At 38.2% G+C, this 14716-nt stretch overlaps 1 protein-coding gene across 1 annotated transcript; it reads right to left on the reverse strand.

Annotated features, from left to right (window-relative positions):
• Positions 1 to 401: 401 nt before the first annotated feature.
• On the reverse strand, positions 402 to 2207 carry LOC117548101 (green-sensitive opsin-like). Its single transcript, XM_034219132.1, has 5 exons — positions 1823 to 2207; positions 1371 to 1539; positions 984 to 1149; positions 608 to 847; positions 402 to 500 (listed from the first exon to the last, which is right to left on the reverse strand). Exons 1-5 carry the CDS (start codon positions 2205 to 2207, stop codon positions 402 to 404), a joined length of 1059 nt encoding a protein of 352 aa, XP_034075023.1.
• Between the last annotated feature and the right edge of the window lie 12509 nt (positions 2208 to 14716).

Raw genomic sequence — 14716 nt, forward strand, 5'->3', positions numbered from 1 at the left:
TTTTTCATATATACATACAGTTAATGCCATTGTACTAGTAAAACATAAAAACAAGAAAATATCCCATGTTGGATACATATTCACCATAGATGAAGAAAGGTGATGATGTTTCAGCAAGTGTAGCTTGGTTTGACAGTTGAGGTTTGTTCGCTGGTGTGACAGTTCATTCACACTCACTCACTTACACACTAATTTGTTTTATTTATTTACCCTTGTTCACACACAAATGCTGTGCAACCTCTACAGCAATTGCATTTCATTACAATTGTTGGTTTATAAATATTAACAGATGAAATGTAATTTTGCAGCATCCTTATCCAGAGTCCGTTCATCAAAACTATAAATCCATTCGGCAAAAAGTTATCATTAGGAACATGTCGAAAATGATGATATCATTGTGTTTAAGACACAGAGGACACTTCTGTCTTGCTGGCAGAGACTGAGGTCTCATCCTCCACCATGCCGCCCATTCCAATGGCGCTCAGCATGCAGTTACGGAACTGAAAAAGAGATAAAAAAAAAACAAGTGCATGGTTTAGGATTGAGCAAAGATGAAAAAGCAGATTTTAGAAACTGGACTAGGGAATATTTAATATATTCAGCCCACCTGTTTGTTCAACAGCACGTAGATAACAGGGTTGTACAGGGCTGAGCTCTTTGCAAAGAAGGCGGGAATAGCTGCTGTCAGGGCGCTGAAGGCAGCTCCCTTGTTCAAGAAGATCCAACCAGCAAAAGAGGCATATGGCACCCAAGCTACCAGGAATCCAAAGACCATCAGGAGGCACATGCGTGTCACTTCCCTCTCAGCCTTCTGGGTGGACTCTGACTCCTGCTGCTGGGCTGCAGCCTAACGTTTTTGTGATCAGAAAATCATCATTAGGATTCACAGCACACGTGGTTTTGCAGAATTCTAAAATGAAAATGACAGTTGTATTTCTCAAACGTTTTTACTTTAAGGAAAACATTTAAAACACTTCACTTACGGCTTTGACTGTCAGGACAAGGCTTCCGTAAGAGAAGAAAATTAGGAAAACGGGAGTGAAGAAGTGGACACAAAATAAGTACATGACGTATGATTCATTGTTGAAGCCTGGAGCCAGAGTGTAGTAGTCAGGTCCGCAGGAGCACTGCAGGCCCTCAGGAATGTATCTGTAGGGTTAAAGAAGGAAAGTGGTAGTAAATATTTTAGACTTTAGACTGTCTACAACCTATGCATTACCAGTATGTAATTACATCTATCTATGCACTTTCTTAAAACTGATTGGTTTGTTTGAGTGTTTCTCAATGTTTTTAAAATCTTAGTGGTCAAGTTTCAGAGGTTTAAACTCATTTTTATTGTAAGTGAAATGACAAATACAAATGTGAATTACCTAGACCAGCCAAACAGTGGGGGTCCAGCACATGCGAAAGCCATGACCCAGGTGATCCCAACACCAATTCCAGCGTGAGTATTACTGAATTTAAAGCTTCCCATGGGTTTGCAGACAACAATGTATCTCTCAACAGCCAGCACTACCAGAGACCAGAGAGACACCTGACCTGTAGAGAGGAAGAGCATCTTAGACAAGATTCCTACAAATTAACTTTTACCTTTGTAATATCTTAGAAGGAAGGTGATGATCACTATTTCTGAATCTTTGTCAGGTTTAACAAATGTCTATTGATTAAATCATTTTCTCACTGAAACAACCTGAAAATCACAAACTGCCATTAAAGAACCCCAATTCCTTACAAAGTACTTCCAGCTGCATGGGTTAAACTTGTAGGTGCATTTGAATTAGCTGTTCAACAAAAAATATGAAAAATAAAGTTAAATTCATACCTCCAAGTGTGGCCAGGAATCCCTCCATAGCACAGAAAGTGGGGCCAAGAATGAAGTAGCCGTTGATAGCAGATGTGAAGGTGATGGTGAATCCAAAGGCGCACATGATCAGCCCAGCCACAGACAGGTTTACCAGGATAAGGTTGAGAGGCGTCTGGAGCTTCTTGTTCTGGATTGTTACTAGCAATGTCAGAGCGTTAATGGGAGTTCCAGTGAAGATCAGGAAGACCATGTAGAAAGCTAGAAGCTTGAACATGATGGGATCTGCCATATAATACTGGTTGTATTCATAAGGACTTCTAACAATCCCAGTCCTGTTGGACATCGGGATGTAGAAATTATTGCCTTCTGTGCCATTGGGCTCCATTCCTCCGTCCCAAGCCATCTTCAGTTGTCTTCTTTGCTATATCTACAATTAATGGACTGCAGTAAAAGTATGAGATGTCAAGCGAGTGGATTAAGACAACTCCCAGGGCTTATGCTGTTGTGGGTGTTTTATACCCTGAGGTTATCCCTAACTTGTCAATAATAGATCATAAGAGGATTGTGAGGAATTAGGCTGCTCAAGTCTCAACACTCTCTGAGCATATATTTAAATTCTCCTTCTCACAGTCATAGAATTAAAATAGTCTTGGGAAAACGTTTTTTTTCCATTAATTGGTATATTGAAAATAAGTTTACAAGGTAACTGAAACGTATTCTCTCAAATATTAGCAGCTATACTATTTAAAAGAGAATTCATAACTAGTCAACCTATTACTTGTTTAAGTATTGCAGGAAAGATAAGTGAGGGATTTAATTCACAAATATTAATTTAACAATATCTCGATCTGCGCACAGTTTATAACCTGCATGCAGTATATGCATTAGATACCATGCAGTGTGAGCGAAATGCACTTTATACTGTATGAGCAAATGCAGTTCAATGTTTCCCCTCTCTGCTGTGTTAAACTATGACTTATTTTCCCTCTGTTGAGCCCACCGGAGGGCGCTCCCACCAGAGATATGTCTGCTTTCAGCAATCTATAGGCTGTAATTCAATCAGTCCTACACAGTTAACTCCGGGACAGGCATCTGACTTTCCTTTTTTGCGTTCATTAAAAAACACATTTTAATTTCTTTAAAATATCGCTGGACGGAATTCAGGCATAAGGTAAGATAACATATACTTTATTGATTCCAATTTGGAATTTTCTATCCATGTAAAACAGGGGTATTCAACTAAAATTCAACGAGGTCCAGTTAGAGAAAATCTCCCCATGCATAGGTCCGGAACATCAAAATGTCTAAGTTGCTTTATGAATTAGTGTGATATATATTGCAGTAGCCTATAGCTTTATCAAGGTCTGCATTAAATCAACAACTGACTGCCAATCAAATAAAGAAAGTACAATTCAAAAACAACAATATTTATTGTCAATTAACATTGAACTATACAGATATACAGTAAAATACTATGTATAATGTTCCTCTCGGGCTGCAAGAAAATAAATAAAATAGCTTTTGAAAATGTGTGGATGTCAAAAGTGCTTAATTTTAGATAAATAAAATTAATTGTGTAGCAGCAGCTTGAGTTTCCCTTTTTCTTTGTTAACCGTTTCACATCATGACTTAGTTTCAGACGATTATAGAACAATATCAGTGTTTATACATCATAACAATTGAACAGTTTCTCTTTCTTTCCCTCTTATATTGCAGTCCTCACTCGCTTTTTTTTGTTCAGTGCGAGAATGACGTTGACATAAACCGAGCAAAACCACACACACAGTGCATAACAACGAACTCCAGTGCACGCTATTACGGGCACTATATAATAGAGCACGCACAAAAGCGCGATCACACACACACTATTAAGATGTCAAATATTATTTTACCAACAATGTGGAATTTACATTCATTGAATATGCTATCAAGGCATTGCTAATTCCTGGCTACATATTACACAGATTCTGCGTATAATAATGCCCTGCCCCTGCATCCTTTATTTCAATCTTTTTAGCAGATTTAGCGTTTTTAGTGAGAAAGAATTCCGAGATAGTGTTTGTGCCATATCAGTTACTTGTCACGTGTGTCACGTTAAAAGTAGCCGACTAAAAACTAACAAAAAACTTTTTTTTCACATCTTTTTTATTTTTCTTCCCTGAAGCTAAATAATTGATTATTTAGTTTAAAATTATAATTTTAATAATAATATATAATATAAAATATATTTCAGGCAGGGGCGGACTGGCCATTGGGAATACCGGTGTTGTGTCAAATTATGCACTAATGTCGCTATTCTATGTTGTCTTTTTGATGGTTGGATTGTCGAATCCTGGATTTTGCATTCATTCGTCACTTATTTTTATTTAATATATGTTTTTATTTAATTGTGACGTCCTGTCTGTATACTTTTGCTTGTACTTGTGCTTTACAATGTATTGTTTATTTTTACATCAAGTGCTTGAGGGTGGGATTAATATAATTTTTTTTATTTTGGGTGGTGCTTTTTATGAATTGCCTGGTTGCCACGATATGCACCCTTTGCTATCTCTGACAATAAACGTGTCACATACATGAAACTTGCTCCATTTATTGGTACTGGTCCTACAACTCCAAAGTGCTTGAGGGTGGGATTAATAGAAGCATCTTTTTGGGGGGGGTGCTTTTTACGGCAGGCCAGGGGTGCATAATTTGACACAACACCTGTTGGACAATCCACCGCTCTCTCCTCTCCGCTTCTCTCTGCCGCTCTCTCGTCTCTCTCTTCTTCTGTGTGTCTCTCCCTGTATCGCTCACTCGTCTCTTTCTCGCCGGCGGTTAAAATAGAATCGCCTCGTCAAAATGTAAATCCCCTATTAATGTATTGATTATAGGTCCGGGTCCATATAGGTCGGCGTCTGGGTCCGGATCCGGACCGCGGTCCGCCTGTTACTGAACTATGATACATGGTTTTGTAGTAGGCTGCATTTTTTTTGCATTATTGACCTCAATCAGTCTAGTTCACAATGTTTTGGAATGCGATGTTTTTCTTCACCAAATAATGCAAGCAATGCATTTGTAATGTTGACAATAAAACCACATAGCCTAATTACACGTAGCCTATATGTTCTACACTTTGTTTAGTGTTTCGGCGAAATACGTATAGGCTACATAATGAGTATACATTGACATCTTGACAAAAAGCCAAACAACTTAATACGCAGTAGTAGCCTATTCAAACGGAACAGCTGAGAAGAAATCCAGATAATCACAGCTCACAGACGTCACTCTCAAAGACCAGCTCCTGGGGGCGGGGCTTCAGCTTGAAATTATGATTTGATAATTGGTCTCATGTAGAACACTATGTAGAGTTTCGTTTTTAGTGGTAACAATACTGACAATATATGGGAAACAATAACTTATTTACTTCAGATTTTTAAAAAGTGACACACACATACTCTCTGGTGCTTAACATTTTGCTTTTTATATCAGGTACACAATTACAATGTAACATTAACAAATTACATTTCAAATGTATAGTTTAGCTTTAGCATATCATTGCTGTAAACAACTGTACACATCAAATATTGAAAGTTAAACATTTGCAGATGGACACAATAGAAAGTAATGCAATATGACAGTTTTACAGTTTTACTCACAGCTCTAATTTTAACTGCATTAAAACATATGCACACTCAGCAAGCACCAACATGAGGCAATGATTCCTTCTTAGCTTTCTGAGTTGTGTGGCTCATTGTGCAGCAGGAATAAATTCAATGTTTTAAGAGTTCAAGGCACTGTGGGTAGCAACACTTTTACGGTCAGCACAATGGATCTATAACTGATAAGAAATGTTTGTATGTAATGTAGTGTTAATCATGTGTTTTTAAAGGAGTTTTTTTTTATTGTCGGCAGATAAGCCTCCCTTGTTCACTTCTTCTCTTTAGAAGAGAATAATATTATTAAACTGCCATTTCAACAGCAATTAGCTGCCATTTGTCATCATATTTCAGTACAATGCTTTGTTGCTTTAAACTTTTGCCAATTACTGTAAGACTAGAAATGTTTATCCAACACTACTTATTGGTTGAGTAGGTGTCCCTTGAATTACCTCAGGTGTTGTGGCCGCTCAAGAGGATTTAGAAAAGATTATAACCAACCATAAGGGCTTAGAGCGGGGTCACGCGCTGTAACTTATTTTACAACCTCAGATCATGGATGTATAATAAGAACTGGATACAGCGTGGGAGGCGGGGCCTCATTCATTCCTATGAGAGCTGCTCATTAGCGCATGATGATAAAATGGCCCAACTTTTGAGAGAGTGAAACGTCACAGATTACCCAGCATGCCTGAGAAGTACCCGTATGTGCACTCATAGAGCATGCGCAACTTTAACCAAAATGCTCGTTCACATCAAGCACGTCAATTTGCGTACACGTAACAGCACCGCACGTTCATGACAGCATGGTAATGGATTGTTGTTATCATGGATTTGATATGAACGAGGCGGCAGTTAGCAGCTAGCGGCTAGCTAATGCTAATGTACACATCAATCGTTATGTACTTATATTACGCTGTAACAGGATCTAGTGATATCCAACAGTACGGAAGAGGATTAGGGCCACATAAACATTTTTTTGTGAGGATTTGAATAAAATATTATTTTTTTTTTTTCTGAGAAAAAAGTCAGAATTCTGAGATTAAAGTCAGAATTCTGACTTTTTTTCTCCCAAAAAAAATAATGTGTTTTTGTTCTGAGAAAAAAGTCAGAATTCTGAGATTAAAGTCAGAATTCTGAGATTAAAGTCAGAATTCTGACTTTTTTCTCCCAAAAAAAATAATGTTTTTTTGTTCTGAGAAAAAAATCAGAATTCTGAGATTAAAGTCAGAATTCTGACTTTTTTCTCAGAACAAAAAATAATAATATTTTTTTCAAATCCTCACAAAAATATTTTTATGTGGCCCTAATCCTCTTCCGTACAACAGAGCTTCATTTAGCATGAAATAATTATTGCACTGTATATATATATATATTTATATATAGCCTATTTATATACAGTGCAATAAGCTTTTTAGTGCAATACGAAGCAACAGGGACGTTAATAATGTCGCTAATATTAACTTTATTTAATACAACATTTACGGTACAAGATTTAATCATACAGCCCATGTAGTATGATAATGAATTACAGCAAACATGTGCAATATATCCATTATTACAGCTCCGTGGGATGGCAGTAAGACGATCCGTTCTTATCCATGGGTAAAGATCACATGTGCAACTCACATTGGTTTCTCATACAGCATCTCTGTAAACTACTTGTATTCACTGAATTTCACTCTCTGCCTTTAACGGCTCGTTGTAGCTCCAATAGCTCCAGCCCCACCCTCCCTATGAGCACAGTGTGCTCTGATTGGTCGGGACACGTAACATGAACGTGCCGGGAGGCGCGGTCCCGTGGGTTAGATGCGCATTCATAATGCAGAGGGAAATAACTCTCAGAATAACGTTATTAGCACATTTTTACAACTTGAGGAACGAATGTTTTTAATAAGGGCTATACAAGTGTTCATACTGGGTAGTTTATTTAGTTTTAAAAAAATTATCCAACGAGTTACAGACCACTCTTTCCCCATGTAAGTCAATGGGAAAAAAGTGTTTCCGGGCCTGGCAACCAAACGGAAGTGTAGTACCGCCATTTGGCCAGCACGAATATTTTCATCTGAGTCCGGCGCACTTCCTGGGGGCTTGGGTAGCCCCTGGTACTGACACCGGAAGTACTTGCCACTGCCTGCAGATGCCACGAAATGCGCTTGCTGTCTCTCCGAAAATGAACAATGGATTTATCAACCTTTTTATTTTCCCCTCATGAACTTTTTCTCGGTACAAAATAGACTCTTGATTAGTAAACGTTTACTCTGTGTAAATGTTATTTATGTGTAAACGTTATTTTGGCATGTATAAGTAAGGGTACATGTGTAGATGAATAAAAATAATCCTTTATTCGTCCCACAACGGAGACATTTATAGACATGTATTTTATTTGATCATACTGTTCTGTACAGATGAGACTTTGTCATAGACTTATTTACATGTGTGCCTGTGATTATTTGTATCATACTGTTCTGTGTAGATGAGACTTTGTCATAGACTTATTTACATGTGTGCCTGTGATTATTTTTATCATACTGTTCTGTGTAGATGAGACTTTGTCATAGACTTATTTACATGTGTGCCTGTGATTATTTTTATCATACTGTTCTGTGTAGATGAGACTTTGTCATAGACTTATTTACATGTGTGTCTGTGATTATTTTACCGTACTGTTCTGTACAGATGAGACTGTCATATACTTATTTACATGTGCATTTGCCATTTTGTGGGGAGGAGCACGAAAATGAACAATAGATTCATCAGCCATTTATTTTGTTCGTCATGAATTTTATCTTTGGACAAAATAGACTCTTGATTAGTAAACGTTTACTCTGTGTAAACGTTATTTTGGTGTGTGTAAGTAAGGTCAGTGTGAGAAAAAGTTTTTAGAGAGTACTTGTCCATGGACAAGTGAGTTTGGCAATTTACTTGTCCGAATACATTTTTCACTTGTCCAGAATGGACAAAAATTGGGGCCACTGGAATCTTCTTCTTCGTCATCGTATTTTACATTTTCCCACGGTTTTTACGACACCGCTAACGTAAGTGAGCGGTAAGATTTTACTGCATCACACATAGGGTTGGGTATCGTTTGGATTTGAACGATTCTGGTTCTGCTTTTCGATTCCGGTTATTTTCGGTTCTTTGAGAGGGTAAAAATAAGTCAAACTGGGAGAAAAATATATTTATGAAAAGATTAAGTCAAATCTGTATTCCTATTTACAAATCACTTCATACTGTTGCATTTCTTACGGTTATTGAATACAATTTATATAAAAATAATCTCTGCATTGTTAGTTAGTTCTAAGTGGTGCAGTTTGAGAATGTACAATTGGCCCAGTCTCCTCTGATGTTACACTGCAACCTGCCTGTGAGACAAAGTCCAACCACACATGTCCAACACATAGGACATAACCTAATAATAATGACACATTAGATGTATAGGCCTAGCGCTTTTCTACAACTCAAATACGCTTACACATGTCCTGCATACACATGCTGCAGCTGCTCACTGTTTGTAAAAGTAAATAAATAGTATTTTCATTTCAATAATGTACTTTCTATACCCTGCTTCATAAACAATACTGACATCCCTGTGCTCCTCTGAGTCTGGGGGTCCGGGGATGTGAGGACACAGACAGGGAGGTTGCTTTACTTCATAAAGGAAATGGTGGTCAATATTAACAACATAGGAGTTAAAAACGCTTAATAACCTTCATTATGTGTTAGAGAAAGAACATAAGAAAGTTTGAAAAAAGATGAGGCTGTTAATCGGGCAGCGGATCCGCTGTGTGTAGAGAGAGAGAGAGAGACGCTGAGCTGCACCGTGCAGCGATCAGCTGATACGGAGCATAGAGAGAGCTGCAGTCCGCGGGGCTCGGCCTCGCCTCCTGTCCTCACAACTCTTATTAATCCCGGTACCGGACAATTGTTATTTGTTCCTACTCGGAACCGTGTTTTGCTTCCCAACCCTGCCACTGTGCTACACTTCCCGCCCCGTCTAACTGTACAGAAAGCGGCGAGATGCATTTCCTTAGGAATCGACAAGCAGAACCGAAACTAACACTTCTAAACCAACAATGGCGGACACGTACAATTTGCGAATGAGTTCTGCCGTTTGTAAACTGAATGTATCAATAATTTGTCAATAAATCAGGCCGAAAAACGTCACTTGTCCGCCGGACAAGTCAATTGAAAGATCTACTTGTCCGATATTGTAAATAACACGTCCCGGACGGTGGGACGTGTACTTTTTCGCACACTGAAGGTACATGTGTAGATGCATGAGATAATCCTTTATTTGTCCCACAACGGAGACATTTAATTTATTTATATGTGTGCCTGCCATTTGTGGGGAGTGCTATGTAGTTCTGTGTGTGTGTGTGTGTGTGTGTGTGTGTATAATTATTGTCCCACAATTTGTATTTGTTTTACAGAGAGGTTTCACAGCTGCCTGGGCCTAGCGGCCCACAGATGACATTTATCCAGGAGCCTCCAGCTGTGCCTGCCACCATGTTGAGATCTACCGTGGATCAAGGGCCTTTACCACTGCCATCCCCACCAAGGACTAGCGGACCAGCATCACGACAGCTGCCTCCATCTCTGCCTGCGACGAGGTCAAGATACACCTCAGCTCCACCACAGCCACAGCCATCACCATCAACCCGGACAGCAAAGAGGTCTCGTAGAGCACACGTACCTCCCACACAGCCACCAGCTGCCCATGCACCATCACCCCCACAGCAGCCAGCTCCACTGTCTTGGAAGACAGGCGAAGACCCTGACACTGCTCCCCCTGTCTCCAGGTTTCAACCTGCTCGCACACCCGGGCCACAGCTCAGCTCAACAGTATCAAACAAACCCCTTGACCTGTTCAAGCTGTTCTTCAGTGCACTAACAGTACAGACACTCTGTACCAACACAAACAAGCGGGCTGCACAGGAGATGGGAAAGGGTAAAACCTACAAATGGACTGACTTGACTGTAGAGGATTTCTATAAATACATGGCCCTGCTGAAACTGGACAATGTATTGGACTACTGGAGGAAGGATCATTTTGTCAGTGTATAATGAATAGTTGGTTGAAGGAAAAAAAGTTCTGATGTTCAATATTGTAAATAGTGAGATGTTGCAGTTATATTTATATACATTGTTGGTATTATAATACATTGTGGGTTGAAAAATAATGCTCAATTCGAATTTATAAAATTTAATTTTAGACATGAATAACACATTTATATACAGTGTAATTCAAATATTTCACTACTTTTGTAATCCTAAGACTTTGGTAACCAAATCTAAAACACCAAAACAATTCGATCACATGAGTAAATTTGTGTTTTCACAAGAGTTTTGAAGATTTTCCGAAAATCGGATGTCAAATTTTAAGCTTTTGAGCTACTTATCTCATCAAACAGTGCTCTAAGGTGAGTAATTTGCATATATAGCAATACTAGAGATTGTCCTGAACATTTTTATATGTAACACATGGGTGCCATGTTAGAAGAAATATATTTAAAAGGTGATTTAAGAAAACATCTAAAAATCGAGAAAATACCCTTAGACTCCAGAGGGTTAAGAAAGCTATTTCATAAATGGCTAGTTCTTGATAAAAAACAATTATTTGTATTGTTTTGTGTGAAGATATTCAGGAGTTAAATTATTTAAAATTCACAATCCTGAATGTGGGTTTGTGGTGAATGTGGGGATCTACAGGACACACATTTTCAGAGTAAAGGCTTTCACATTTCTATCATTATATTTTTATTTAAATGTAGGCTACATTTACACCAAACGGAACACAAAAGCAGGACCGACCATCATACATTGAATTCCTTGACTAACAAGAGAAAGATTCATTCATTTAAATAAATATTTAACAACAAATGGGCCGTTTCTAAGGGGTTATTCAGTTAAGCCCGATGAGAGGGGATACAGCTGTGCACATGTCATCATTAACAGACGTCGTTTAAGAGTGACGTTTGAGTGAACGAGGACATCCCAATTAATACCTGAGGACTCCTCTGTCCTCGCGTCACCTCCTCGTGTCTCTCGCTCGCATCTTACGGAGGCGGAGCTAAGACGCAAGGAAGGGAGGCGAGTGAGGGAAAGGAGGAGTCGAGGAGGGGTATTGGAATGAGGCTTTGGTCCATCTGGCTTTCTGTCGTTCATCTTGGTTTAGAGACATTTATCATGCACTTGCACTGACTTTCCACTGAGTGTATGGGATGATGCAATAGGGTCCTATGATGATGGTGCAACTATGTAAAAACATGCATATACAAAAAAAAAACTTTTAAATAGCTGTCCACTGTAGTAACCTCTATGCGTGAAAGGGTTAAAATGCCCCTTTTTAGTTTAATACATACAGTAAAGCATATTTTATGAATATATAGATACACTTACAGAAATTAGAAAGAAAAATTAAATAGAAACAATAAAAAAAATTCAGGCATATAGATAAAAACCTAAAACAGAACACTATACAGTATGCTGTAGCTTATAAAGCGGACATAAAATCTGCTCCTTTTACGAGAAACAGTATATGCTCTTTTTTCAACTTACTACTATATAAAGATGAATGGCGTCCACAGTATTTTAAACAAATCAGGTTCCCCCAACTGAACTGTGAAAAATAACCATTGCAAATACAGACCTAATGATTCAAAATGATAGTCTATGAATTAAAAGCAAACAGTATTTTTGTCTAATAAACCAAGTGTCCTTCTTTGAACTAAAGGCCATGATGATGAACTGGAAGATTATATGGTTTCACTCAGCTCCTTACACTTTGTGTTTTGAGACTAGAGAATTATTTTAAGTTGTGCATTATGCTTTGTAATATATATCATTTTAAATTTAGTCAAATCTATCTGATTTTTCTTTAATGTAAAATTCGTTTTAACAAATATAAATTAAGGAAATTCAGTAACCTTTTTTTTGTAAACTGATGCACAATCCCGTTTCGTGTTATCTGTTTCTCGCCTAGTCCTACAGTAAACTCATCTTTCATGACTCTGCCAGAGACGTTACAGTTTTCCTTAATGAGGCCATGGTATAATAATCATCGTTTTATTCCTTAAACACATCTCCAGTCTCCTGCCTCTAACTGCACTATGTTTCTTGATGCATGTTTTAAGCATTTGCATAAAATAAAATCAATTAAATAATTATTGAAACTGATCCAGGAAGAGGCTCCCTGACATGTAAGTTGTAACCATGTAGGTGATACATAAAAACATTTGATTTAAAAGGTTATTTCTCGGCTATGGCTTCAAACATCCAAACGTTTATTTTGTAGGTTTAATCCAGAAACATAACATAGCAGGTTTCACATTATCTCCAGGTCTCCAATCTACAAAAAGGCAACACTGACATTTGATTGAACAGCAAATTAGCAGATTTATTATGACATCTTTCAAATACTTATTTAATAACCCAAAGGCATAATATCCCTTAAAATGAAATGTATTATGCGATTTACCTCCATTTGCGGTTGTGAATCCTTTGACAGTACTGGCTTTAATATGTGCTATAGAGCTAATGCGTCCAAAGCAGATCATCACCAGTTTGTCCAGAGCTTAGCCGACGAGAGGTAGATGAGACGTTTCAGGAGCTTCTTGTTTCAGGAACAAATTGAGTGCATTCTTAGCTACAACCATGATCTACTAGATACGAACTGTGGTTACTCAAACATACTTCTCACACTGACTGTCCGAAATGAGGATGTAGAAGTTCTGCTCCCTAATACTCACAACATATTCAGTAATTGGATGCACAGAATAAGTTAATTTGTGAATGTACGCACTTACCAGCTGTATAATTAAATTAAAGTGTCTTTTTTTAACTAAGGCTGCACTTTGTGTAAGGCTCTTAACATACAGGAAACAAGATCAGAGACCCAGGTGAGATAATGTGAGTAATCCAATAAGTATAATGACACCCAGTTCCTCCATATGCAGACAGACACTGATGGTTAAAATTGTAATGTTAATGGCCAATAAATATTATAAATTAAAAGATAATATGCAATCAAGGAAAGACAGTAAGCCTGCAGTAGCTTTTCGTCCCATTTTATTCTTAAAGAGTAGACAGAAAAGCTACTAAATTAGGGATAGAGATCTTCACCTGGTCTCAGCACACATACAGTAGGTCACAAGTCATTTCCAATTAGTTATATTTTCATCAGTGTTCTCAAAAGAGAGGCTACTGTTATAAAAATTATAAATATATGGGCCATTTTACCGAAATTGGACCAAAGTCAGGTTGGAAATGTTTTTAAATGTTGTATGTTTTTTCCCCAAAACTTTGTCCATATATATTTTTGTACCATATCTAAATTACACATCTAGTAAAAGAACCATACATTTTTTTTATATCGTATTTTCAGACTGTATTGGAATGTTCTTCCTCTACCAAAAATGGTCACTATACCGAAAGATAGGATTACTTAAAATATAGTACCTTATATTTCATCTTTTTTCCCTTTAGACCCTTGTGGTTTATTCTTAAAAACCCTTACCCTTACCCACCCCCCATTTTCCCTCTGCTGGTCTATGGCCTTGTAGAGGGTAACGGGGTACAGAGTCGCTTAGATAAGCGGGGGAGTGCATCTGATGAAGAGATAGGTTGTTGTGCTCCCTATCTCTGTTTCTTATCCTATATCCAATAGAACTGCTCGGGTCTTGATAGATTGAGTGGGGAAGTTCATGAGATCTTTCTAGAGGGTTATCAAGAATAACTTTTATCCAATGACATGTTCCCTCTCTGTCTATGTCTGTGCATTCTCTTGTTCCGATTAACCCAGCCAAATATTTTTTCTTGTTTTGTATCTATATCTACGCCGGGATCCGGAGTCGAGGCTGATCCTCTTGCTGTAGTCCTGTGTCTTGGATCCTCTATCCTGAGTTCTGGATTAAGTCGTGGACTTTGGGTCGTGGCTGAACCTGTCTCTGGGGTCCTGCCTTAGGTCTCGTCATCCTGCTTCCCTGATGGCTTCCACAGGATTGTAGCTGACATCCTCGTGGATTCATCTTATTATTACAGACACATGCATTTCCTAACATTCGGTCTATATGCTGTAAAATGTATTATCTCTTCGATTTACACACGGCATCTATTGCATGTCTGTCCGTCCTGGGAGAGGGATCCCTCCTCTGTTGCTCTCTCTGAGGTTTCTCCCATTTTTTACCCTTAAACTGTGGGTTTTCTCTGGAAGTTTTTCCTTGTACGATGTGAGGGTCTAAGGATAGAGGGTGTCGTTTTTCTCATACTGATA

This window comes from Gymnodraco acuticeps, unplaced genomic scaffold (assembly GCF_902827175.1).
Source record: "Gymnodraco acuticeps unplaced genomic scaffold, fGymAcu1.1, whole genome shotgun sequence".
Lineage (NCBI taxonomy): Eukaryota > Metazoa > Chordata > Actinopteri > Perciformes > Bathydraconidae > Gymnodraco > Gymnodraco acuticeps.